We start from the raw sequence: 26,529 nt of genomic DNA on the forward strand, positions 1-26,529 counted from the left end.
GGAAGGAAGGAAGGAAGGAAGGAAGGAAGGAAGGAAGGAAGGAAGGAAGGAAGGAAGGAAGGAAGGAAGGAAGGGGCTCTTTGGGATCACAGTGTGAGGTACAGCCATAATGGTGGGAGGGCATGTGGCAGGAATGTGAAGGTGACTGGTCCCATTGCATCTGCAGCTGGGAAGCAGAGAACACTGAGTGCTGTGCTCAGCCTGCCTTTCCCTTTTACATTTTTAAAAAATACTGTGTGTGTGTGTGCGCGCGCGCATGCGTGTGTATGTGTGTGCATATGTGTGTGTATATGTGTGTGCGCATGCATGTGTATGTGTGTGTATATGTGTGTGTGCACGTACGTGTGTGTCTGTGTATGTGTATACATGTGTGCATGTGTGCGTGTGTGTGTGTGTGTGTGTGTTGTCTGCATATACACCTATATGGCAAACACACACACAATACCTGCAGTGACCAGATGATGATAGTAGGTCTTACTGGACTTAAATGGCTTAATCTCATAATATTGAATACATTCATTCCAACTTCAAAGTCCCCAGAGTTTCCAGGTTTTCTTCTTCCCATGGCCAACACAACTCACCTTTTGTGGTAGCTCATCTGGTCCTGGGCAGTTTCTGTGTCACACTATGAGACCTGGCTGACGTGTAGCCTACAGCATAAACCAAGAGCCCACCTGCTCTCCCTACAGTGACCCCCTGCTTCCAGTTCTACAAATGAGCAAGAGTGTGGGTAGGAAATAGAGTGGATAGGAAGAGGCACGTCTTTGAACCTGGGAAGCTGTTCCCCTTGGAGTCTCCAGCTTTGGGCTAAGAAAGATCTCTCTCCCTCTCCCCCTCCCCCTCCCCTCCCTCTCCTTTCCCTCCCCCCCATCTTTCCCCTCTTTCCCCCTTCTCCTTCTTTCCTCTCTTCTCTCTCTTTCCCACCCCTCTCTTTCCCTCTCCTTCTCTCCCCTCCCTCCATCCCTCCCTCCATGTGTGTGTGTGTATGTGTATGTATGTGTGTGTATGTATGTGTATGTATGTGTGTGTATGTATGTGTGTGTATGTATGTGTGTGTGTGTGTGTGTGTGTGTGTGTGTGTTATTGAGTGTGAAGCCCAGAGTTGCTTCATATATACCGGACATGCATTCTACTACTGAGCTATAGCCCCAGCCTTCTTAACTTTCTGTTTTTGAGGGGCTGTGGAGATGGCTCCATAGTTAAGAACACTGGTTGCTCTTGCAGAGAACTTGAATTCCATTTCTAACACCCACATGGTAGCTCACAACCATCTGTGAACTCCAGTCCCGGGGAATCCGATGCCCTCTTCTGGCTTCCTCGGGCACTGCACCTATATGAAGCACAGCCATGCATGAAGGCAAAGCAACCCCACACACATATAATAAACACCCGTACACACATATCATAAACATTTTTAAGTTCTAATTTGAGACAGGGTCTCATGTATCCTAGGCTGGCCTGAACTTGTAATCCCTCTGCCTCAGTTTCTTAAGTAGCTGGAATTGCAGGCCTGAGCCACCAAGCTGACCGCCCATGCTGTTGTATCTTGAACTCACTGTGGAACTGCAAATAAGTAGTGGCTTCAACATTCTGGGCCTCAATTAATCCATCTGTAAAATAGGACAGTAGGGCCTGCCTGGGGATGTGACTCAGTTGTTAGAGTGCTTGCCTAGCATGTCTGAGGCCCTGGATTCATTCCATTCCCAGCACTGCATAAACTGGATGTGGTGATTGTAATCCTAGTACTCAGGAGGTAGAGGCAGGAGAATCAGAAGTTAAAGGTCATCTTTGACTACATACCAAGTTCCAGGCCAGTATGGGGAGACATGGGGCCTTGTCTTTAGATAGATAGATAGATAGATAGATAGATAGATAGATAGATAGATAGATAGATGAATAAATAGATGATAGACACTTAGAGATAGATAGATAGATAGATAGATAGATAGATAGATAGATAGATAGATAGATAATAGACAGATACATAGATGATAGATGAATAGATGATAGATACTTAGATAATAGACAGATACATAGAAGATAGATGATAGATAGGAGATAGATAGATGATAGATAGATAGATAGATAGATAGATAGATAGATAGATAGATAGACAGGAGCAGTAATCTCAGTTGAGTGGCTATCTCCTGGCCTGATGTGGCCCAGCACCCCAACCCTTTCTTCCTCTGTTGCCGGCAGCTTGTACAATAACTGCATCTGTGACAAAGGAGCCAAGAGCCTGGCACAAGTACTTCCAGACATGGTGTCCCTGCGGGTGATGGAGTGAGTGTAGGGCTGGGTGGTATCTGGGGAGGCAGAGGATCTCCCACCCACATTGTGAGAAGGGTTGAGGTGGGAGTTGCCATGCCTCAGGATGGGTCTCTCTCTTCAGTGTCCAGTTCAACAAGTTCACAGCTGCCGGTGCCCAGCAGCTGGCCTCCAGCCTTCAGAAGTGCCCTCAGGTGGAAACACTGGCGTAAGTCACATTGCCCCCAGGGCTGGATTATGTGAATGTCTCTAGAAGTCAAATCCCACCCCTGCCAACTAGTACCTGATCCTGGGATGTCAAGCAATTTGCCGCTGGTCTCAGGGATGGGGATGGTAATATCTGCAGACAAGACTTGTTATGTTAGTAAAACATTTTTTTGATTGGGGGTGGGGTTTCATGAAGATGACTGTCTCCCAAGTGCTGGAATTATAAGCATGCACTGCCACATCCAATTTTCATGTGGCAACGGGAACCAAAGTCAGGACTTGGTGTGTGCTAGGCAAGCAGGCCACCACCTGAGCCATGTCCCCACCCTAAACTTTTAGGACAACATTGACACACAAAACACTCACTGAATATTTCATCAGGATGAATCATATGAATTTGCCAAATCCAGTCATTCTCAGAATATAAAAAAATAGCAAATTCATCTTTTGTTTGATTTTGAAACAGAATTGCACTTGAACTGGTAATCCCCCTGCCTCAGCTTCCTGAGTGTGTGCTGTGCCCAACTTTAAACTTATTCTTATTAAGCCGCTGTGATGTTTGATGTCCAGCACCTTCTACTGTTCAGATGGCTTTGATCAGCACAGTTGGGCCCGGCCTTCTCAGATAGATGGTGGCATCTTTCGATTCCTTTCTTGTGACCATAACAGAGGCAAAAGAAAGAGGGGAAGGCACAGCTGCACTCATAGTCACAGGGGTGCAGTTTATTGTGCCTGGTTGCAGCCGCTCACATGCTGGCAGGGAGCAGTTTAGCTGCTGAACTGGTCAGGCTGTTAGCTTCAGAGATCCATCCACAGTGACCTATTTCTGCCAGTCAGGCCCCGCCTATTAGATGCCACAGCCTTCAAGCTTTGTCCCAGTCAGGGAGAAAGCACTCAAAGCATGAGCCTATGGAGGACGGACCGAGCTGAAACCACAGCAGGGTCCACCTTACAGTGAACGAGAATAGGACAGAGGAGATGTTCTCAAGGTCACACAGCAAACTGGGACTGAAAGGGTGGGGGGACTCCTAGCATTCTGTTCTCCCTGTGCTGGTCTGTACCTTGCCAGATGGGATGTGGTTAAGGCTCTAGACAGAGTTGGGGGCAGGGCTTGTGAGCAGCTTGCCCTTGGTGTCCTGCTACGTGTCCTCTAACCTGGCCCTGTGGTCCCATCTGCAGAATGTGGACACCCACTATCCCCTTTGGGGTTCAGGAACACCTGCAGCATCTGGATGCCAGGATCAGTCTGAGATGACCCTGCTGTGCTCTGGGCAAGGTAACCATGTTGGACTCCAGGAGGGTCATCTGGGTCATTGTCCCTGAGAAGGGGTGACTAAGGGCATCCATCGAGCAAGGCTGGTTGGGTGTCCTGGATCCATGTGTCATCTGGAGCTATCCTGTCTCCAAAGTGGCAGGTGTTCAGACTGTGGGGACTTGGGCCAACCTCCCTGAGGTCAGACTTAAAGACCAGGGAAAAACAGGCTGAGCCAGTCTCCTACAATCCCTATCCTTGGCATTAGGAAGTCCTCCTCCCTTTGAAGCTTTCTGGCTTTCTTGCTGCTGTTCCATCTTCATGGGAAACTAATACATTTCCTGCCAGCAACATGAAGACAATAACTGTCCCCTCACCCTGTGTCTGCCCACTCTCTCCCCCTGGCCTATGTTATAGTTGTCCTTCAGCCCCCTTTTCAGTCCCCCACATTATGATAGCCCCTACTCTTCTGTCAAGGCTGCTTTTCTGGAAGCTCACTGAGTCATCTGCCTCTCCTGATCTCCCACAGCATGTACTCTGGGGACACTGACCACGCTGGACCTTGAACTGGGTACTGTGGACTCAGCTTTTCTGTGGGCCATATCCCATAAGAGTCAGCATCTGGTCACCCTGCCCTTCACACGAGGAAGGGGCATATGCCTTGCTCCTCTGCAGGCCCCAAGACCAGCTCCGGGCCCTTACGGCGCCAGGTACAAACACAGCCCCACTCTTCGACCGTGAGCGCTGGCAGACAGAACTGGGGCTACCTTCCATGGGTTCAACCAGGAGGACAAAGGCCTTCTCTTCGACACTCCAGGACAGAACGAGGAACAGAGGCATCCAAGTGCCTGCTTGTCCAAACCAGGGCCAGCCTGGTGAGAAAGCATGTCTTCCTGCTGCTCCCAACAGGGCCTCCTAGAGACTCTGAAGACGCTGAGGGTGACACTGGCCCACAGACCTCTAGATGTGACAGGGAGCCTATGGTAGCTCTTTCTAATTGTGGCATGGTTTCCATAAACTTTAGGTCAAAGCTGAGTCAGGCCTGTCCCAGACCCTGGATGTGAACCAAGAGCCAGGGAGTGGTTCGCTTTGGGGCTGCTGGCGGGGAGTTCTTCTAGCTTCACCTTCATAGTCACTACACTAAAAATGCACCAGCTACGTTCACTGAAGCTCTGGGGCTTGGTTTATCCCACAAGTCCCATCTGGGGACACTTTCTGCCCCATCTAATGCAAACAAAACAAAACAAAACAAAACCAGCCGAACTATAATAACTTAAAACAATACACACTCTGCTGGCCAGGCAGGCTCAGTAGAGCTCACCAACCCAGAAATCAGGCTGGAATCATCTTGAGTATGTGTCTAGCTTGTGACACAAGTTGCTGGCTGGGAGCCCTGAGTCCTTAATTGGACAGCTGGCTGGGGCTTGCCCTCCTCATAGCATTATAGTTATAGGGGGACCACCCAGAGAGGAGAAAGTGAGGAGACAGGCCAGCAGAGACAGTCTGTAGACTGTTCAGAACAGGGGTCAAGGCCACACGGTATTGTTTCCACAGCACTTCGCATGTGCCCATGTGCATGCCATACAGCACTCTGCACGCGCCCGTGTGCATGCCATGCAACCCACCACTGCTGAGATCCTGCCTTCACTGCAAAGATCTTCGTAGCGTCCAAAGATGCAGTGAAAAGTTCTTATTCCTTCCTGCACCTGAGAACTGAAGCCGTGACTACTGTACAGCGTGGAGTGTTCTCTCCTACTGCCCTGCTGCATCCTGGGGGCAGCTCTGTATAGCCACGTTGGCCTTGGCCAAAGGTCTTGGCAGCACCAGTGCAGCTGCCCCCGTTTCCTCTGGGACACCCACTTTGAGCTTAGGCACCATCCATCCCTCCATTGGGACAGTGACAGCTTGCTTTCTTGTCTTGGCAGAGGGAGCTGTCTGCGTGGCTCCACCATGCCAGCAGGACTGGTGCATCCCGGGAAGTGGGAGCTGGGCTAGAGGGCCTGGGGCCGGGGTGGTCTGCACGGCTGTTGGGGGTGATTCTTAAAGAGACAGGTCCAGCTGCAGCTCAGGCTTGCATTATGAACTGTTAGGGCCTCAGGCTCAGGGTGGCACATGGAAGTCCCATTTCTGTGGCCACAGGGGACAGCACTGAGGTAGTCTCCAAGGCAGGCATCTGCTGTACCTGTCAGGAAGGAAGGCAGATCTTTATTGCTCACTGCCTTTAGTCTGTCTGGAAATGCCAAAAAATGTCTCTCATTACCCTGTGTTGATGGCTGCCATCTTTTAATGAGTTGATTAGGTAAGGCACTCACTATTGTGCCAGGGACATAGTAAATGCTCAACATATCTCACTGGTTCTTGATCCTGTGTGCTGGGAAGCATCCGAGGCCCTTTGGTTCCAAAGGACTGCACAGCACCAACTCCTGGCTGAGCTGCCTGGCTTCATGCTCCATTTTGACATATATGCAAGGCAAGTTTCTTCTGTGCCTTAGCTTCCTTATCTGTAAAATGGGCAGAGTCACAGTATCTTCTCTCCTGGGTTATTGTAAAGGCTCATTGTGGAAACAATATTGATAAAATGGGTCAGCAAAATGGCTGAGGGGGTAAAGCAGGCCTGGTGACCTGAGCTTGGTCCCCAGGGCCACACTATGGAAGGGAGAGCTAACAAGTCCCCCTCTGAAAGTGGCTGTGCACTGTGTGCGCACTGGAGCAGAACGGAACTCGGGTTCCCTGGGAAGGCAGCAAGTGCTCTCAATCACTGAGCCATTTCTCTAGCCCGTTTAAAAAAAAAAAAAAGAGTTGAAGCCAATGCCTGGCATAGGGGTTCTGACAGCCTCTTGTGGACTCCACGGGCACTGCGTGGGCTCTGTGCACCTATACACACAGGCAAAACACTCATACATACAAATAAATCTTGAAAAACACAAAGGTCATGTGTGGTGGCATATACCTTTAACCTCAGCACTTGGAAAGCGGAGGTAGGCAGATCTCTGTGAATTCAAGGCCAGCTTGGTCTGTGTTACACAGGGGGTCCCCGTCTTAACAAATAAAAACCCAGCACACAGCTCAATGCAGGAGCTCTCAGCCTTTCTTCCACCCTGTGGTTTATTCCTGCCTCTGTCTGGAATGTTCCTTCCCAGACTCTATGTGGCTGACTTCCTGCAGGACTCTGTGGGACGGACCCTCCTGCAGCTCTGTCTGTCTCTCGTCCCTCTGTGCCTCACTCTCCAATCCCACCTCAATATTTTCTTTTTCAAACTCTTGTTGTCTGTGTAGGATGTGAGCTCTAGGGAAGCAAGGGATCTGTCTGCTTTGATCATCCCTGGTCGCTCTACACCCAGTCAAGGGCCTTGTCTATAGTAGGTGCACAGTAAATCTGAGAAGGATGGTTAATCCTTTGCACAGCCTCATGTTAGGCATTCCGTAATGTGCACTGAAGACACACTTGAACAAGAGGCTCTAGGTTCCTGTGCTGGAAATCTTGCATCTTAGCAAACTTAAGACAGAGCTGCTGGGTGTGACTGGCCAGGCTGTGCACTGCACGAAGGCTCCTGGGCAGTGGACACACTAGGGTTGCACCAGAGTGGGGCCTGGAGTAGAACAGCAGCAATTTAGAGACCCTTTTGGTAATTAGCATGGTGCCATCTTGGGGGTAGGTAAGTTGTGGGTCCCAAGTTAGAAAGTTGGCATTCATGGGGAAGGAGCCAATGTATTGGCTTTGCTGTGACCCCTGTGAAGGATCTCTGTGGGTATGGGCATGACATGCTAGAGTAGGTTACCAGGCCCCACTTGTGATGCATAAAATTCTGGGGGGATTGGCAGTCTGCCCATGTAGTATACTTTCAATCTAAGTCTCTCCTCAGGCCGACTTTCTCCAAGGGAGGGTGACTCTTTTCCTGTTATGTGTGGCTGTCCTTGGAGCCAAAAACCCCTGCCATCTTGGGAAATTCAGCTGCACAAAATTCAAAATTCCCTGTTGCAAAACGCTCATCCCATCATGGAGGTGAGGAAGGTCATAGGCTCTTCCCATGAGTCCCCAAGCACTAACACCTGTTGTAGGCAATGCTGCCCTAATTGCACATGGCTTTGGGGCAGGGCCCAGGCTGGCCCCTAACTGGACACATAGTTGAGGATGACCTTGAACTAATGATCTTCCTGCTTTCACCTTTGAACTGATTTTGTCTCTGCCTCTGGAATGCTGGGATATAGACATACACCACTGTGCCTGTTTTATGTGATGCTGGGGCCTAGAGTGTTGTGCAAGCCAGGTAAGCATTCTATTAAATGAATTATATTCCCAGCCTCTTCCCCATTCTTTACTTTAAGGCAAGGTGTCATTATATAGCCCTTGCTGGCTTGGAACTCACTTTTAAGACCTGGTTAGGCATGTGGGGCAAGGTTAGAGATCTGCCCGCCTCTGCTTCCTGAGCTCTGGGATTGAATGTGTGCGCCACTATGCCCACTCCCTCTCTCCCTCCTTAATGGCTCTCTTAACAGCACACAGCCACCTCTATGAGATTCAGACCCAAGCTCCCCATGACCCCCTAGCTTTTCACCATAACGGGGGCTTTCAGGAGGTGAGGGAAGGCAGCCTTTCTAGAGTGAGTTCCCTAGTCTGACTGCATCTCCAGCAAACTGTCAACCATGATGCCCCATCTCCAAAACACGCACGCGCACATACACACACACACACACACACACACACACACACACACATACACACACACCAGCAACCAGACAAGGCAAAGGAGATTGGAGTTGCTTACATTTTTTTTAATGAAATAAGTCAGCCTCTAAGTATTGCTTTTACAGGTTTATGGAAATCAAGGATCTACACCATTCACGCTATGCACACCACTCACACTTCCAAAAATAGATCTCTAGCCAGAGACAGCATGGCCTTCCCCAGTGCAGTATCTCAGTTCTGTCAACCTGGAGAGGTTAAACCCTGCCTGGGCCCTGGCATAGCCCTCTTCAGAGTGACTCCCTGAAACTATGATCAACAGTCTTGGGTCTGAAGTCTTCCCAGCTTAAGGTCAACCGGCATCAAACAATGCTGACGGAAGCGGCCTGAGAATGAGTCCATTTGTCACTTCAGCTCTCCATGTCCTTCCCAGAGGTTAAGTGGGGGAGGCAGGTGCAGCTGGGGGTGAAGTGCAGAGAGGTGATGTCTGGTTGGGTTCCTGTAAACATCCATCACAAAGGTGGTGAGTCACAACCAGACCCAGGACAGTGGAGAGCCGGGTGGCAGGCGAGCAGGGCCTTCGGAGGGCCTGGCCACTCCCTGTCCCAGCGCCGAGTCCTCACTTCTCCTGGCAGACGCCTGGGTTGGGGCAGGAACCCGGTTGTTGGCACGAGCAGGCCTAACCAAGAAGACAGAGGACAGTTATCAACAGGGCCAAGGCATTTCTGCCCGGGCTTGTCCCCCTGCAGCTCAGGTGGGGTGATGAAGCCTTGCTCTCACCCTTAGGTTCTAGACTCTCCAGAGTCCCGTGCTCAGGTTGGGGAAGCTTTTCCTCTATCATCCTTCCTTCCTTTTAAAAATAATTTCTTATTTTTTAAAAATTTATCTATGTTTTTAAAAAATGTATCTATTTTTATTTTATGTGCTTTGGTGTTTTGTCTGCATGTATGTTTGTGTGAGGGTGTCAGACCTTGTAGTTACAGAGAGATTTAAGCTGCCGTGTGGGTGCTGGGAATTAACCCAGGTGCTCTGCAAGAGTAGTTAGTGCTCTTAACTGCCAAGCCATCTCTCCAGCCCCGTAAGAATAATTTTTAATTCTTTGACAAGTTCATGTATGTATATAATGTAGCAGGTCATTTCTTCCTCATTTCTTTCATACTGTCTTTCCTCCACTCTCTCCTCTTGCTTTCCATTTTAATGCCTCTTTTTATGGTGACTGACTTGAGTGGAACTGGGGATGCCTGCATGAACATGGTTGAGGAATTATTGGCAGGAACACAGGAAACTGAGGAAAATGACTCCCACTCCACTAGCAGCCATTAACTCACTAACCACCAACAGCACCTTAGCTAGCGCAAGGTCGGCTTGAGCCTCCTCTCCCACCCTATTGCCTATCATTTCCTGCTGTTTTTTGTTTTTGAGGCAGGGTCTCACGTAGGTAGCCCAGGATTGCCTTCCCTTCTGATTCTCCTGCCTCCATCTCACAAGAGCTGGGACCTTCTGCACTGCTGGGAATGAACTCTGAACTCGGAGTTGGGTGGACTACAAGCTGAGCAAGTGTTCTATCAACTGAGCTACGTCCCTGCTCCTGAGGGTGCTTGTTTCCAGTTCTTATGAAGGAATCTGCTTCACTCTATGATTCTGGAGAACCATGGTAGTCTTCCATGGTAAAGGAGGGCTAGCCAGGTGCTCAAGGCGAGGCAAAAGATGCTAAGGTCTGAGAAGGATCTCAGCCATAAGGGAGATCAAGTGGGGGCAGCTGAGTAAGCTCCAGGGAGTGGGCATGCCTTGAATCTCACTGGAAGAGCACTGTGCTTACAGAAAGGTAGCCAGTCAACTTTGTGTCCCCACTCTGCTCTTCTTCCCATGACACAGCATCACCTGTAAGACCTGGCCTTATGTCAGGTTGTCTCCTCCAGTCGCCTCTATCCCATGTCTAGCTGTCATCAGCATCTCTGTAGCAGTGGGGTACCCAGGTCCCCCTCCTTTTAGCCCACTTCAGACTCTTCCCTCTACAAACACCACTGAGCATCCTGTGGAATAATCTCTGTGAAACATGTAGTGTGCCCTGCTGCATGACATTCAGGGGTGCGTGGGGCGATCATTGGCATCACAGATTTAGCAGTAGCTCTGGCCCTCAACCATCAAAAGCTGGCAGCACCTCTAGTCAGTTGTGGCTGCTAAAACTGTCCCCACCAAGAGCCACTAAGCAGGCATGACCATTTCCACCAGGAACTGTGCCTCTTCACATTTTATGGGTTGCAAAACAAAGGCTTAGAAAAGCAGGGTGAGTTGCCTGCAGTTGCACAAGTAGTGCAGGCAGAGTTGGCACCGCACTGGTAACACTGGGGACAACCACAATCAGGGCTGCCACTGCACCCGGCGCTCTTGTCAGGCAACATGTCTCTTCCTTCTGCCTGCCTTCCCCGGCCCCAAGTACCCCGATCCTGAGACCTTTCTCTGTTTTCCAGAGAATGACTGGTCCCCAGTTATAAGAACAAGAGAGTTAATGAGTTCCACAGCAAGCTGCTTCCCACCAGTGACTGCCAGGAAGGTAGTGTAACAACACCCCAGCCCCCTCACGGGTACCTGGGGTGACATCAAAGCACCCCATCCCGGCTCCTGGGGCTTCTGAGCAGGACTGAGCCCCAGACTACAGTGGTAGTCTGCTTAGTGCCCACCTGGTCTATCTCGCTGGCCTCACTTCCCACTCTCCACGTGGAGTTCCTGAGGTCTCCTCCCAAACAAACCCAAGGGTTCATGGATATCTTCACCCTCCTTACCAGCCCATGAGTCGATGTTGCTATGTCTGTTGGACAGATAAAGACATCAAAGCCCAGGAAGCATAAGATACTCACTGAAAGATGCTCAGCTCAGAAGTTCTGAACTCTGCCTAGCTGTGGTGCCCTGGCCCTGTGTTTCCAGCCCTAGGAAGCTAGAGTCAGAGAATGGCAGGTTAGAGGTCAGCCTGGGCTACAGGGTAAGACTGAGTTTGAGGACAAGATGAACCATCTAGTATGAATCTGTTTCCACAAACAGAACAAGTGCTGTGTACCACCAGTTCCTGTGCCCATTTTGCACGCCAATGTTTTACATGCTGGGACCCAAGCTAGAAGACAGGGGCCAGGCACTGTGCCAAGTTGTGAGCAACTTTAGCTTGAAGCAACCCTCCCAAAGATGGGACGTGGTGTGAGCACTGGAGATCCACACAGGGCTGGGCTGCACAGGAAGGGCACCCCACAGGGAGACTAGGCATAGCCGTCTCCTGTACTTCTGAGCATGGCAGTGGTTGGAGCTATATGCTGAAATTTCTTCCACCGTCTACCAGACTTATCTGCTGAAGACCAACTGGAAATATACTCTACCACATCAGGAACCTTCTCTGGTTCCCACTGGCGGCACCACCACCACCACCACCACCACCACCACCACCACCACCACCACCACCACCACTGGACAGGGTCCTCCATCCACCCTTTTGTCCCCCCCTGCCTGCCCAGAGAACCTGTGGGAAGCAGGGGCTGTAGCTAATTTCTGAGACTCTTGTCCTGTCACACCAGAGCCTACTTGTGGCTGCCCTTCCTTCCAACGAAGTGTGGGGGAGACACAGGGTAGTCTTGAAAGCCTTTATGTTCAGAAGCCTGCAGCAGAAGAATTTACTGAGACTCCCCCTCCGGGGTGCCCACTGCAGGGACGCCCCAGCCCCGGGTGAGGATGGGGTAGGAACCACCGAGGAGGCCTCGCATCCTGCCAGTCCTCTGACTACACAAGAGGCCTAGCAGCTGCTGGTCTGACTGAGCCTTTTGTCCCAGGAGCCCTGTCCCTGGGCCCACACCTTGACCTAAGTTTCCGTAGGAGCTGCTGACTTCCAACTCATTTGCTGAGTCTGTTAGTGGCAGCCAATGATGTCAGGTGCCTGCTCACTCAAGTTCCTCTCCTTTAGAGCTTTTTTTATTTTTTATTTTTTCCTCTTATAAGCTGATTTAAGAACTGAAGATATGGTTCAGTGGTTAAGGCAGCTGCTGCTCTTGCAGGGAACCCAGGTTCTGTTCCCAGTACCCACATGGTGGTTTAGAATTACCTATAACTCCAGTTCCAGAGAACCCAACACCCTCGTCTGACCTCCACGCTCCCCTACATGCACATGGACTTATATAGGATGCATAAAATAATTTTTTAAAAAGTTGATTTAAAGAAAATTATGTAAAAAATAATTCAGGGGCCATCAGTGTGGCTCACCTGATATTGGTACTTGCTGTCAAGCCTGACTTCCTTAGTTTGATCCCAGGATCCACACGGTAGAAGGAAAGAAACCAACTTTTACAAGAATCTCTCTGACATCCACATGTGCACCATGGCATACCCATGCCCACCTCTGCATACATGAATAAATGTAATAAGAGAAAGAAGGTGAAGGTGGTTGGTGGGAAGCAGAAAGCAGCCTTCTGAGGGCACGGAGTTAGTGCTTCTCTTCTAGACAGCCCTCTAGAAACTCATGGCACACCCCGCTTCCTCCACATACCCGAAATGCATGGCTTGCCTAGCTCTACAGACATCTGAGATCTCTGCTAGAGACAGACTGTATAGCAGGAGGCCACCTGGCTTGGGGCCCAGGGAGTGGTAACAATCTGGCCACCTCCCTGGCAGCTGCAGGGACAGAAGAGAGAAGCTTCCTATCCCCACACAGGACGGGGCAGTCCTGGATGAGAGCTGGCATCTCAGGCCCGGATTCCATGCCCAGGCTGGCTCTCACTAGGGGCCATCTAGTGTGTCTGCAGCTGTTCACAACTCCCTGCATGCCTACCCAGGAGCTCCTGAAGCTGTCACACACCTCCTGGACATTACTCATCAAACAGGCTGAGTGCCCCTTTCTGGAATACCTGGCCCAGAGTGTTTTGGCTTCTATGATATTGGAGCACAGTAATGAACGCCTGGAGGGACTGAAGCAAGTCTAAAGTAGTTTCCATCTACCTGCCAGGGCATGAACATGGAGGTCCGAGGACAGCTTTTATGAGACTGGTCTCCTCCAGGGTATGTCCTGGGGCTCTAATTCAGGTCATTAAGCTTGGCAGCAAGTGCTTTTACCCGCTGAGCCATCTCGAAAGCTCCAACAATGTAGTTTTCTGCAACTGTTTTTCCCGCTCTGAGACAGTTTCACTCTGTAGCCTGGGCTGGACTATAGCTCTGAGGCTTCTGCTCAGCCACCCCAGTGCTGGAATCAGAGTACTGGCCACTTTCCCTGGCCCAATTCAAAAGTACTTTTATTACTGTTGTGATGTACAGTCTTACTACAACTATCAGCTGGCCTCAAATTCATAATCTTGCCTGTCATAACTATGAAAAAATAACCCAGCACTTGTAATTTTAAAAAGGTAATGGGGTAATGTCAAGGAGACAGTGAAGAAGATGCCTCTAGCCAGAGAAAGGAAAAAGCAGGAAAGTCAGGGTACCGTGAGCCTGACTCCTCCAGTACCTCCCAGGGATTCCTGCAGCCTAGTACCTCACTTCAGAAACGCTGGGCAACTGTGGATGGCTCATAGCTGGGCATCTAAAGTGGGTCACTGAACTGCCCCAAGCCTCACTTTCTCTCCAAGTGACCATCCCAAGGTGATGCAGGGAAGCTCTGTGGCAGAGGCACCCAGTTCTAACCTCTCAGCCTAGCTCCCTTCCAGGCAGGAAGCCTGAGAAGGAGGCCTTCCTTTAGGGATGTGGGATGACAGCCGCAAGCGCATCTCAGCTGACTCTCAGTGGGTACCAAGCATCACCATCTCCAGTCTGCTTCACAGGCAGTCCACAGTGATGCTCTCTTCTAGTTACTGGCCCCAGAAGAGCAAGGAACCCCAATAAAGGGGGTTCCTGGAGTAGGGGTCCCCTGGTCTAACACATCACACAGTGCTGTACACATCATTAACAAGCCACCTACATATCACCCACCAACCCACTCAATCACTGTAATCCCCTAGGCACATTCCATTATTCCCAATTTACAGGCAAGGAAACTGAGACTTGAGGGAGGTGATGTCACTCACCCAAAGTGTTGGTAGAACTGGGGTTTAAACCCCAAATGTGTAAGTACAAAAACTTTAGGAAACCATTTTTGGGGTCACGTGAGCTGACTGGACCAATCAATCATACATCCATATCGAACACAGATCAGATTGCTCTGTTGTTCTTGGTCAAGCCTTACGACTTCTCAGAGAAAGTTCTGGGCACTTTCATCTAGTAGTACTAGCTCAACACATAAAGCAGGTCCCAGCCCTCGCCATTAGCTGGCTTCTTGTGGTAACATAGCAGTCATTTAAAAACAGATCCATGAGGCAGAGGCAGAAGGATTTCTGAGTTCGAGGCCAGCCTGGTCTACAGAGTGAGTTCCAGGACAGCCAGGGCTACACAGAGAAACCCTGTCTCGAAAAACCAAAAAGCAAAACAAAAAAAACCAACAACAACAAAAACAAAAAACAAAACAAAACCAGATCCATGCAGTCTAGGCATGTGCCTCAGTAGTAGGGTATGTGTTTAGGATGTGTGAGGCACTGGGCTGGATCCTCAGAAACACCTAAAAAAAACAGTAAGATACAATCGAGAGGGCCTGGGGCTGGAGTTCAGTCGGCAGAGTGCTTTCCTAGTGTTCACAAAGCGCTGGTTTCCATCCACCTACACTGGCACTGTGGTATACATCTACACGCACAGAGCAGGCGCAGTGACCCGAGACGACAGCCCCGGCATTTGGGAGGTGGAAGTAGCAGGAGAGGAAGCCCAAAGCCATCGGTGGCTAAGCAGGAAGTACAGGGCCAAAGTCCACATGAGAAAGGAGGCCTTTTTGTTGCCACTGTTCTTTAGTTTGTTTGGATTTGTTGTTGTTTGTTTGTTTTTTTGGTTTTCGAGACAGGGTTTCTCTGTGTAACCCTGGCTGACCTGGAACTCAATTTGTACACCAGCCTGGCCTTGAATTCAGAGATCCTGCCTCTGCCTCTGGAGTGCTGAGGTTAAAGGTGTGCCTTTTTTTTTTTTTTTTTTTTTTTTTTTTTCTTAACCAAGGAAGCACTAAAACTATAAAAGGAAAAGTTTTTTTTTTTTTTTTTTTTTTTTTTTTTTTTTGAGACTGTTTCTCTGTATAGCCCTGGCTGTCCTGGAACTCACTCTGCAGACCAGGCTGGCCTCGAACTCAGAAATCCGCCTGCCTCTGCCTCCTGAGTGCTGGGATTAAAGGTGTAGTAACTCAGCAGTAGAAAGACCTGACTCATATCACCAAAGCTCACGGGGCCAGCATGGTACAGGGGCGTACCATGTGGCTTTCAGTTTTCTTTACTGAGGACACACTCTCTTCCTATCAAGATCACATCACCTGAATGGAATCCTGAGTTCGGATGGACACCTGACAACCCCAGGCAGAGACAGCTCGCAAATGCCACACCAGGCCCTTATATACTGCCAATGTCACACCAAGACATAGACAGACTGAGCAGTTGGTCCAGAATAAAGAAAGCAGTGACCTCAAATCTTGCACTTTTATCATTGAAGGACATTCCTGGGACAGATAAAAAGATGTGAATAAAGCCAGAGAACAGAGTGCTCCTAAGTCCTGTCCCTGTCCAGTTGCTGACTTCAGCCAGGGGTGGTGGCACCCAACTGTAATTCGGTGCTTGGGACTACAGAGCAGGAGGATCAGGAGTTCTAGGCCAGTCTTGGTTATAGAAGACCCCATCTCTAAAAACAATGACATCTTGCTGGCTTTGACAAGGACACTACAGATACCAAATAGATCCTTCTTTTAGGAAAATACAGACCAAAATATTCAGGAACAGAGGAACATCATGTCTGCGATGCCCTTGCGAATGGTTTAGAACATGACTGTCCACATGTGTATGTATGTGTTCATGTGCATGCATAGGTATACACAGAGGAGAATGTGAGCTTACTCTTAGCAAATGAGCAGAAATGCTGGCTGCCAGGCAGGCTCTGCCAAGGGGAGCACAGAGGTTCTTTATACTTTTCTTGTAACTCTGCTGAAAGTGTAGAACTCTAAAATTTTTCTAAAAGATTTTTTTGGAAGAATTCAGGATAAAAGGAGTAAGCACGGAGATGAGATGGGTCTGGTGAGGCCATGATTGATGCTGGAAGTGGGCATGGGAGATGGCCGGTCACGGAAGGCTCTTCTGCTCCCTGGCGGCCACTGTGCTGTGCAGGAGACACAGCTGTCTTATTTGGCTTTGGTCTCTGGGCCCCTCACTTTCTAGCCGTCAGTTTCTTTACTTGCAATGCTGAGTTTCCTCAGCAGTCAAGAGGCAGGAGCAAGAAGATCCTGAATTTGAGGCCAGTTGGAGCCACACAGTGAGATCCTGTCTCAAAAAATAAAAAGTCCGTGTCTTTCAGTGTGATTTTGATTTCCCAAATGCAGCTGGTGTTCTCAGAAGTCCCAGGATGAAGGGAGCAGTAATATCTGACAGAAGCCCTCCTGTTTTTCGTTCAGCTAAACAGATCCCAGGGCCGGGAGGAGAGTGTGATATGGAGGCCCCACTTTTCTGGCTGGAATCTCCAGGCTGTGCTAATTCAGAGCCAAGGGCATGAGGCCACCGGCATCTCAGCTGGCCTGGAGGCCTTTTCTTTCCAAAGGGATGATCAGGGCTACTGAAGCACTGTGACCAGGGGCCCTCTACGTGTGAGCGGAGCATGCCCCTGCCCCACACCTCTAGACCCTCTAGCCTTAGCCTCCTTCCTGTTGTTCTGCATCTTCCCTCACCCTGATCCAGGTCCACAGGCTACCAGTAGGTCTCCCACAACTGAAATCTGAATATATGGCTGTCCCCATAGAAGTAGTGGGCATCCCACCTGGGCAGTATCATGTTCAGTGCAGGCTATAGTCTGATAAGAAAGGCTGAGAAAGTCGTCATGGTCCTCAGGTGAGCCATCTGAGGCCCGAGAGTAAGCCTTATTCGGTCACCCTTATTGCACAGCCACACTGTATGCCACACAGACTCTGGTGGCACCATCCCCATTCCCAGGCCAGACACTGTGTCTCTTCTACAGTACCTCATATGGCAAGGGAGGTCCAGTAGGCATCCGCCACCTGTTACACTACTCTAAACTAATTAACCAGGCTAAGAGGTCTCTCTAACCCAGCGGATGGGCTGTCAGCAACCCCCACCCCAACTCTGACACACACACACATACACACACACACACACACACACACACACACACACAAGGCTCCCAGGCCATGTACCCAGTCCTCTCTCCCCCAGGAAACAAGGGGCTCCATCCCCCACTCCCCCAGGCCACAATGAATACTCTATAGAAACCACAGAGGCCACTTTCCAGAGCTCTAGAACCAGTGCCCTGGGGATTATGGTCTTTAGGGCCAGATAGGCTGGAAGACAGGTAGGGGTGTGTGTGGAGGTGTGTGGGGTGAGTGTACACCAATGGGCATGTTCTCTGAGCCCATTTTGTTAGTCTCTGGTCCTTTTGTTAGTCATGAGACATGAATATTAATGCACAAGGCAGGTGAGGGTAGATGATTCCAGACTGCATCGACCTGTCTATAACAGCAGTTGATGGTCATGGACCAGTTACCATGCAGAAAGGTCCAATTCTTTGTCCTCTCAACAAGGCAGATTTTCATTATTCCTGTTTTATAAAAGAGGCCACCAATATGTGTAGTTAAATGGCATTCCCAAGACTGTGGCTAGGCCTGCAATTTGAATCAAAAGAAATCTGAGTTTAGAGGTACTGCTCTTAGGCTTGACTGTACATTGATTGACTCCTCAAACAGGTGCTCAGTAAATGTATAAGAAGTTAGACATCAGAGGTGCAGGGCAAAAGTGGACTCCTTGTTCTTGCTGTGGTTCACCCCAGCCCCCACTGCCTCGTGTGTCCTGGTCTGGCTTGTCAGAACATGACTGGGAACAAGCATTCCTGGCCCGGGGCTCCTGTGTATGGAAAGGGCCAGGAGGCAAGGTTGGGTCACTTCACTCCAGGTTGCTACCCATCATCCCTCCTGCATCCTTTGGGACTTGCCTTTCTGGTCCTGGGACCAAAGTCTTCTAGCTTGGATTGGGGGACAGGTAGTGTAGTGTGTGGGTTTCATTAGTCTCCAGCCCTTGATGAGGGACTTTCTCCATCCCTTACCTTTCCTACCCCCAGGGTCAGCCAAGAATGTCCCAAAGGAACACTTCTTGGTGCTTCTGCTCACACAGCATTTGTTGTACAGCATGTCAAAGCATTTGGGCCCTGGTTTTGAGCTTAGAATATGTCAATGTTTTCAGTTGGAAGCAGGAATGTTTCTGCTGATATGGTAAGAAGATAAAATAAGACATTCTCACCAAGTTATACTGCCTGAGAGTCTACTTGGCTCAAAGACAGAAATGTAACTTGGGATCACAGGGGCCAAGCCTAGACTCTGAGAGAAAAAGGAGGGCCAATGCTTGCTGAATGACTACATGTGAGAACATTCAGAAGGCCTAGAAGCAGGACTGGTCTGTGGTCTCTACTCAGGTTCTGAATGGGTCCCAGGGATCCTATCTCTGTTAGGTGTTCCCAGTGCGGTCTTACCCAGTCACCTGTCACCTCTGGCTAGACAACTAACAACATCCTCACTGGCATCCTTCCTCCTACCCTTTTATTTAGTCCATTCTGCTCACGGCTGCCAGTCATCGGACAGAACATGAGCTGGACTGTGTCATGCCCTGCCTAGGACCATCACTGGATTCTAACTGCTCTTGGCTATGTCATCTATGGTCCACCACTGACCTCTTTTCCAAGTCGTATCTCCAGCCTCCCTTTGGCTGTTGAATGAGCCATGCCTTTCCTGGCCCGAGGTATGGGTACTGACAATTCTGGCCTCAGCTCATAATCTGCCATCCATTCAGGGAGACCTTCTCCCACTCTCTAGCTAAAGCAGCCTGGGCCTATTCTCCTCTTGTGGTCACTGCATGCAGAGCATCTGCCAGAGGCTGGTTGCTGCGCAAACAGTAGCAAGCGCGGCAACACAGCCTCTAAACTTTCCACTCCTATGTTTCTAGGTGCCCACTTGTGTTCCTCGTGGAAGGCCTGCATGCCAGGTCCCATCTGCCTTTGCTCACTGAGTACTCAACAAATAGGTCTTTGCTCAATGAAAGAATGGATGTCGGGCTGGCAGGAACGTGGAACAACTGGTGCATGCCCTGCCTTGAACTTGGCACCTGTGTGGATACCACTAGACTTACTAAAGATCCCTTCAAAGATATCATGCCTTGTCCCCAAGTATTTCCCGCTGACCATGTATGTTCCCGAATTCCACTGTTGAAAGCCTGTTCCCGCAGTGCCGGTGTTAGGGGTGATTAGATCACAAGGGTGGAGCCCTCTAGTGGGATTAGTGCCCTTTGGAAAGCTATGAGGATGAAATGCACAGCACCCCAAACTGAGACACCCACTTATGGCAATGTTGGCAATCAGGTAACATGGGAGAGGAGGAGGAAATGGCTCCTTGGGGTGACATCAGTATCTGTCATCTAAAAGGAGCCCCCACCCACCAGCTCCATGTGCCTCTTCATTGCCACTCGGGCTCTATGACCTGCCAAACCCCAGCATTCCCCAGCTATAGGGCTAGGCCTGCCCCATGACACCTCACTGGACTCAAGCCCGGCACAAATGTTCTTTCATACAGGCCAGCTGTCCCCTTTTGCTTGTTGGGAGGAGACTTCAGCCAGTCTTGGATTCACGTCATCTTTCTCTAACATATAACAAAACTTCTTGGCAGAAGCCCAAAGGCATGTCTTCAGTACGACCTGGTGGTTCCTTCTGCTGACCCTGAGAGGCCTTGCAAATACTGCAGACAAAGCCAGCACCAGCTCAGAACTGCCTGCCTGTCCCAGAGTGGCAGCCTAAGAAAACTGACAGCCTCTGCGGATCTGAGCTGCGGTACCAACAACCCAGGATCTCTGAAACCTGACTCCAAATACAGCAGCAGAAACACTGCCAAAAGGAAGTGCGGCGGAGCTGTTTGCTGAAGGTTTCCATTCTCGCAGGCTTGGCCTGAAGCCCCTCAGTTTAACGGGTCCCTCAAGAGGCCGCAGAACAAAAGTAACCCGTGCCTCTTATGACACCAGTCTATGCTTTCAGGACAATTAAGCATTCCCCCCAAACCCCAAGGTCACCAACAAGACAGGCTAAGACTTGGGGGAGGAGCTGATAGCTCCACCTCAAAAGGTTTTGGGTACAAAGCTTTTACCCAAGCCATGGGGTAAATTGCATGATTACTCCAAATGTTCATTTCCTTGGGGGAAATCTCTCCAAACACTACTATTCCTAGCATCTGAGTTAGATCCAGAGGAGGTGGCCAGGGAAATCAGAGGTTTTAGAGGAAGGATGTTCGTCTGCCTGGAGACACTACCTTCTCTCTCCCCGAAATACACCCCCATCTCAAGGGCACTTACGGGCCTCTTCCTGGGGTCCCATCCCTGTCCAGATGGTGCCCCCAACCAGTGGCAGCGGCATGGTACGGGCGGCTGGTCCAGGCCAAGAGTTGCGGATGGTGGAAGGCAAGTGGGGAACAGTAACCACGACCTTATTCCAAATATCCATCGAAGACGTCAAGCTCTGAGTCGGCATCGTAAAGGCCAGAGCCAGGGTCTGAAAGTACGCCGAGGTCCACCAGTGCCTGGTCCAAGTCCTCGGGCAGGAAGACGAGGCCCACATTGAGAACGATGTATTCCATGAGGAAGGCGTAGTAAAGGATCAGCACGTTGACGAAGAACAGGCCCACGTAGAACATAGAGGGCAGCAGCGGTGGCTGCACGTAGGAGACCAGGGGGCCCAGAGCGTCCAGGTGGGCTGCGACCCGGGCGCCGGGCATGCAGGGGCCGGCGATGGGGGCGGCGGCCGGGCGATCCCAGCGACCTCAGCCGCTGCGGCGCCCGGGCGGCCGGCGAGGGGGCAGCTCGGCCATCCAGGGGGCGCCCCGGGGCTCGGTGGCGGCAGCGGTGGGCCCCGGGCGACCTCCGAAGACGCTCCTTGACCCCCCGAGGTGGTCAGGGCCGGTTCACGGAGCCCCGGGATCGGGCCACACGGGCCGCTCGCCCCTAAGGGCCACCCCTCTAGAAGTGGCCAGCGGCTCGCTTGGTGCGCTGCGCTCGCGCGCCCCCACCGCAGCTCAGAGTTGAGGCCGCTGCCGTCTCCCCGAGGCGTTCCTCTGGCACCTTCGGCGCCCCCGCAGGCTCACTGCCCATCGCTGCGGTCGCTGAGTAGCTCTGGGCTTCCCAGCACCGCCTACCCAGAGGCTCTTCGTTCATTGGCCAGTCGCATGCTCGCCCGTATTTATTGGCTAGCTCAGTGCTCCACGTTTATTGGCTTGAGCTGTCCGGGGGCGGGTACTCCTTTGCTCCGCCCCATGAGAGGTGCTCCAGTCTCTAAGTTGCTCTTCTGCAGTTGGCACTCCCTGGACTCTGCATCTCGAACTTAGGTATGGAGCGTCACCTTTTTGGAACTTAGTTTACCCCCTTTAAAATGATGCCAGATGGAAAAGGAATGCCGGCAATTCCACTGTAAATCTTAGATATCCCCAAAGCGCTTTTGTTTTTTTTCTTTTATACGGTATAGTAAGAAAAACCAATCCTTGAGTGCCTTTGACAGTGGCATTATAGGGTTCCATGATACCCGGATGGAAAGCACCACAAGCAGGTCAAATCTTCTGCCAATAAGGTTGCTTATTGTTTCCTATTACTTTGCAGTCCATGTTTTTTTTTTTTTTTAAACAAACCAATAATGCTAAGTATATATTTGCTCAGATTTCTCCGTTTACAGACCACCCCTGTGCTTCGTCAGGAGGATGAGTTTGCTAGGGATCAAAACCAAGGTCTTGTGTGTGCAAGATGTAGGTGAAATGTAGCTCTACATCTATTTTTGAAAAAATAACAAAAAAACCCAAACCCCGCAAAGTCAGGGTCTCACTGTGAAGCCTCTGGGCAGCCTGAAATTGGCTATAGACCAGGCTGTCCCAGAACCTGTAGAGTTCCACTGCCTGTCTCCTGAGTGCTGGCATTAAGGCCTATCCTCAACTCTTAAGGCCTTTAATCTAAGCCACACTTAGGTTTATAGGAGCTGGACAAGGCAATGTGGTATATTCCCTTTTCACAGACGAGGAAAACAAATCCCAGAGAAATGGATTCTCGAAGCTGCTGAGCCTGTGTCCTTTTCTTTGGAGGTCAGACCTGTTCTTGTTCTTTCACGACTTTTACATGGGAAACCATTAGCCTGATGCTGGTCTACATCTCTCTAATTCTTGGAAGCAATGCAAACCATCAGTTATTCACTCTATCAATATTCATCTAAAAATGTGCTATGTGCCAATCTTGTCCTGGGCCCTGGAGAGAACATTGGTCCCTGACTCAACTCTTTTCTTAGGACAGTCAATGGGCTGCCACAGGGATAAATAGCTATGAGATGTAGAAATGAATAAGTGAGAGGGTGTGGGGCACAAAATCTTGCTTTTCACCGAGGTTCCCACTTCCAGTCTGGGAAGAGTCCAGGTGCATGTCACCTCACATAGAGATCTTGGCGTTCTCTTTCTTTCTTACTGAATTAGTTGGGAAATGACATGAATTTTCAATGATGACCAAAGGAAACCTCTGAAAGTTCATTGTGGTTAGCTTTACAACGGTGCTTGCATCTTTACAAAATGTTTTAAGACTAATGTGCAAAAGGAAAAGGTTGTAAGGACAAACCAGAATGTTACTGATTGGTTTTGTCAACAGAAGCAAATAAGGCTACCCGGGCTTGAATCATGCGTCTGTCACACTTAAAGTGCCTCTGTGACTCAGTTTCCTGAACTGTAAAATAAAGTTAATAGCAGCATCTACTTCATATGGTTGTGAGAATTAAATAATTAATCACTTAGGATAATGACAAATGATATGTACTACTCAATGCTTTTTTTTTATTTTTATTTTTTTAAAGATTTATTTATTTATTATATGTAAGTACACTGTAGCTGTCTTCAGACACTCCAGAAGAGGGAGTCAGATCTCATTACAAGTGGTTGTGAGCCACCATGTGGTTGCTGGGATTTGAACTCTGGACCTTTGGAAGAGCAGTCGGGTGCTCTTACCCGCTGAGCCATCTCACCAGCCCGCTTTTTATTTTTATTTAATTCTTATTATTGTGATATTGAAGGTTGCATTCATAATGCAAAAGCCACATTCCCACCCCTTTAAAATTTTTTAGAGTTAGACCCATCAAAATGGCTCAGCTGTTAAGCAAAAGATGCTGCCAAGACTGAAGATCTTACTTCAATTCTCAGAACCCAAATGGTGGAAGGCGAGAACCTACTTTCCAAAGTTGTACTGACTCTATAAGTGAGTGTGTGTGTGTGTGTGTGTGTGTCACGCGCGCACGCTCACACACACACACACACACACACGTAATACTTTTTAAGAGAACTAAACCTCGCCAAATTGCCAAGGGTGGTCTTCAATTTTACCTGGGGTTTCAAGACACTCTCTTCTTCTAATCACAAAGCTAACAAACAATAAGGTCAGATATTCTTACTCCGATTTCAGCAAACCGTTTCCGCCCACCCTGACAGTGCCCCGCCTCTTCCTTCCTCTTGTCCTGCCTCTTCTGGACGGTCGCGCGAGTCATGCCGGTCCTTGTAGTCCGTTCGCAGAGTCCTGTCGTCAAGAGCCTCGCTCGAAAACTGCATTTCCCAGAGTTCCTCGCGGCGGCGGCCGTAAAGCGCGGCGGTCGAACGGCCGGTTCCGGCTGAATGTCAGTGCGGGGCTTTGGGTTGGGGAGCAAGGTGCTTGGCAGTCTCTCCACCGCCCCCGCCGCCGCCGGCTGGGCTTGAGATGTCGCCGCGGACACCGGGCCGCTGGGTGGATCGGACATGAAACCGTGAGGCAGGCGACGGGGCTGGTCCGCGGACATGTTTGGACGCTCACGGAGCTGGGTGGGCGGGGGCCACAGCAAGTCCTCCCGCAACATCCACTCCTTGGACCACCTGAAGTGAGTGTGCGGGGCGCGCGGCGGGAAGGCCGCGGGGCCGGGCGCGGATGTCCAGACGCGGGCTTGGCTTGCGGGGCTCCGAGGTGCGAGGAAGACAGGGGTGCCGCGGGAGGGGTTGTATGTTGGTTATCCGCAAGGCTTTGGAGTCAGGGCACCTGGCTTCGAACCCTGGCCCTTTCGCTTCTGGCTCTGTGTGTGACCTTGGACAAGTCGCGTGATTTTTCAGTCTCCACACACCTAACCTGAAAAGTAAGGGCATCGTTGAGTTTTCGTCTTGTGGGCTGGAGTTGCCTTGATGGGGGACGGACTGTGGCCCCTGGGCTTCTTGGGGTGACACTTCTTGGACTGCATAGTTACGAGGCCATTGACCCGGCTAGATCTGGATTCTAATTTAGTTAACAGTATGCATTTAGGCTTCAGTTTCCTTCACTGTAAAACGAATAGAGTGACAGTACCACTTTTTGTGGTTATTTTTAGGATTGGTTGGATAAGAGAATGAAGAAAATGCACAGAACATGTACAAGTGCTCTAAAAAGAACGAACAGTGATGAAAAGAACACAAGTATTTTCAGAAGGAATTCTAGAGGGATAGTCAGCAGAAGCACCTTTAGAGAAGACAGGAGGCTTCCAGAGTCCTGGAGAAGCAGGGAAGTTCACAGAAGAGGCTTGCTTTGGAGTTAGACCTGAGTTCAAATCCTGGCTCAGCCACTTAATGACTGTAGCTTTGGTCATATTTTCTCTCTCTGTCCTTCCAATTTGCCACCACCAGCAGGGAACTAGGAACTGTACAAGAATTGGGTAATGTTGAGCATGCTAAGTGATTTAGGATTGCTCTACAGGAGTGGCTAACAGAGGCACTCAAGCCTTCCCAGCCCACTCCAGTTCCTTTCTGTCTTCTGAGTTCCAGTCATTATACCCTTGCAGTCCTCTGTGGCTCTGTTTATTTTCACTTCCTTCCTAGCTTTTGTTAAACTGACACTCCCAAGACCGGAGAACCTGCTTGGTTTCTTTGCAGCTGTATTGCCAGAGGATTGGAAGGGATAACAGGGAGAGGGCAGTAGAAGACAGAGGCCTTCGAGAAAGGAGAGGCTCCAGGGAGAGAACTGGAGGTGGAGGCACCAAGCAGGGGAAGAAGGCAGTTTCAGAGGGGACCTCAGAAGCTTTGTAGGGGGATAGGAAGATAGTGGGGTAACAACAGAAAGGAAGACAGGGGTCCCTAGAAAGGATTGGCAAGCTAAAAATTAGATGGGGCTTCCTCTCTGACGTTGGGGTGTAGAATGGCTTCTATCATTGAGCAAGGATTTAGTAAATGTTTGTAAATTTCCAAGTGCAAAGAGCTGCATGGTTTGGGGGTGGAGAGGAAAGGGGTAGAGGGCAAGAATGGGGGTTGATAGCAATTCAGAAATCTTAACCGGGATGGCAGATGGCCCAGAAAGGGAGTCGGGTGTGGATAAGTGGCTGAAGGATTTGAGGAATGTGTGGGTGGATTTGGCTGTGAAGGAGAGGGTGACTGTCCTGAGGGGCTGGGTGTGCTAGCAGCTAAGCACCTGCTGGCTCTCACTTAGCTTGGGACTGTAGCCCCTTTAAATTCCCATTATTGTGTTTCTTTGCCTTGTTAAGGATTTCCTGTTTGTTTTAGTCATCACGAGTCTATGAGTTTGATTGTGTCCTATATAGATAGACTTAGGGACTAAGATTCACGTAACTTAAGGCAAGTCTCAACTCTAGCTTGTTTGCTATATCTTTCTGGATAAAACTCAGTTTGAGGAAACTTTTGACTGGGCTGCATGTGATGGCCAATGGGACATCTTTGCTGGCCGACGATGGACACCTGGTAATGTAGAGGACCTCCGGTTCCTTCACGATATCCTGGGAATGTCTCTGGTTCATTTCGGAGGCCCTGGGAAAAAGCGCTTGCCCACCCTAATTCAGGCTGATCTGTTTAATCCCTTTCACAGCTTCGGAAACCTGGGTATTGATCGGCACAGGACTTAGGCTATCCAAGGTGACTTGGAAAAGGGGGCTGCAGACATCAGTGCCTACCCCAGTGCTTGTGCTGCCCTTCATCTGCATTCTGAGTACAAACTCCTGGGGGACTCTGCTAGCTGCTGCTAGGAGACCACAGTGGAGTCAGGACTCTTCA

General features: G+C 50.0%; 3 protein-coding genes across 10 annotated transcripts in view; 2 read left to right on the plus strand and 1 right to left on the minus strand.

Moving 5' to 3' along the window:
* The window catches only part of Ciita (class II major histocompatibility complex transactivator), a 46,458-nt gene extending 40,957 nt beyond the window's left edge, over positions 1 to 5,501 (plus strand). For all 4 annotated transcript variants that reach the window (XM_021209364.2, XM_021209365.2, XM_021209367.2 and 1 more), the window contains exons 16-19: positions 2,200 to 2,283; positions 2,393 to 2,476; positions 3,655 to 3,751; positions 4,257 to 5,501. In XM_021209364.2, the coding sequence (XP_021065023.1) occupies positions 2,200 to 2,283; positions 2,393 to 2,476; positions 3,655 to 3,730 (244 nt within the window). In that variant the 3' untranslated portion in view covers positions 3,731 to 3,751; positions 4,257 to 5,501. The remainder of the gene's footprint in view (positions 1 to 2,199; positions 2,284 to 2,392; positions 2,477 to 3,654; positions 3,752 to 4,256) is intronic.
* Positions 5,502 to 8,488: 2,987 nt separating this feature from the next.
* On the minus strand, positions 8,489 to 21,610 carry Dexi (Dexi homolog). The gene is made up of 2 exons (XM_021209900.2): positions 20,822 to 21,610; positions 8,489 to 9,090 (listed from the first exon to the last, which is right to left on the minus strand). The coding sequence occupies exon 1, from the start codon at positions 21,238 to 21,240 to the stop codon at positions 20,953 to 20,955; it is 288 nt and encodes a 95-aa protein (XP_021065559.1). The 5' UTR covers positions 21,241 to 21,610; the 3' UTR covers positions 8,489 to 9,090; positions 20,822 to 20,952.
* A 2,466-nt stretch (positions 21,611 to 24,076) lies between these two features.
* Positions 24,077 to 26,529, plus strand: part of Clec16a (C-type lectin domain containing 16A) — a 192,380-nt gene continuing 189,927 nt past the window's right edge. For 4 of the 5 annotated variants that reach the window (XM_029544291.1, XM_029544290.1, XM_021209466.2 and 1 more), the window contains exon 1: positions 24,131 to 24,386. In XM_029544291.1, the coding sequence (XP_029400151.1) occupies positions 24,307 to 24,386 (80 nt within the window). In that variant the 5' untranslated portion in view covers positions 24,131 to 24,306. Of the gene's footprint in view, positions 24,387 to 26,529 lie in introns of all 5 variants that reach the window. The other variant, XM_021209467.2, reaches the window with a different exon arrangement.

The sequence above is a fragment of the Mus pahari genome, chromosome 12, assembly GCF_900095145.1.
Source record: "Mus pahari chromosome 12, PAHARI_EIJ_v1.1, whole genome shotgun sequence".
Lineage (NCBI taxonomy): Eukaryota > Metazoa > Chordata > Mammalia > Rodentia > Muridae > Mus > Mus pahari.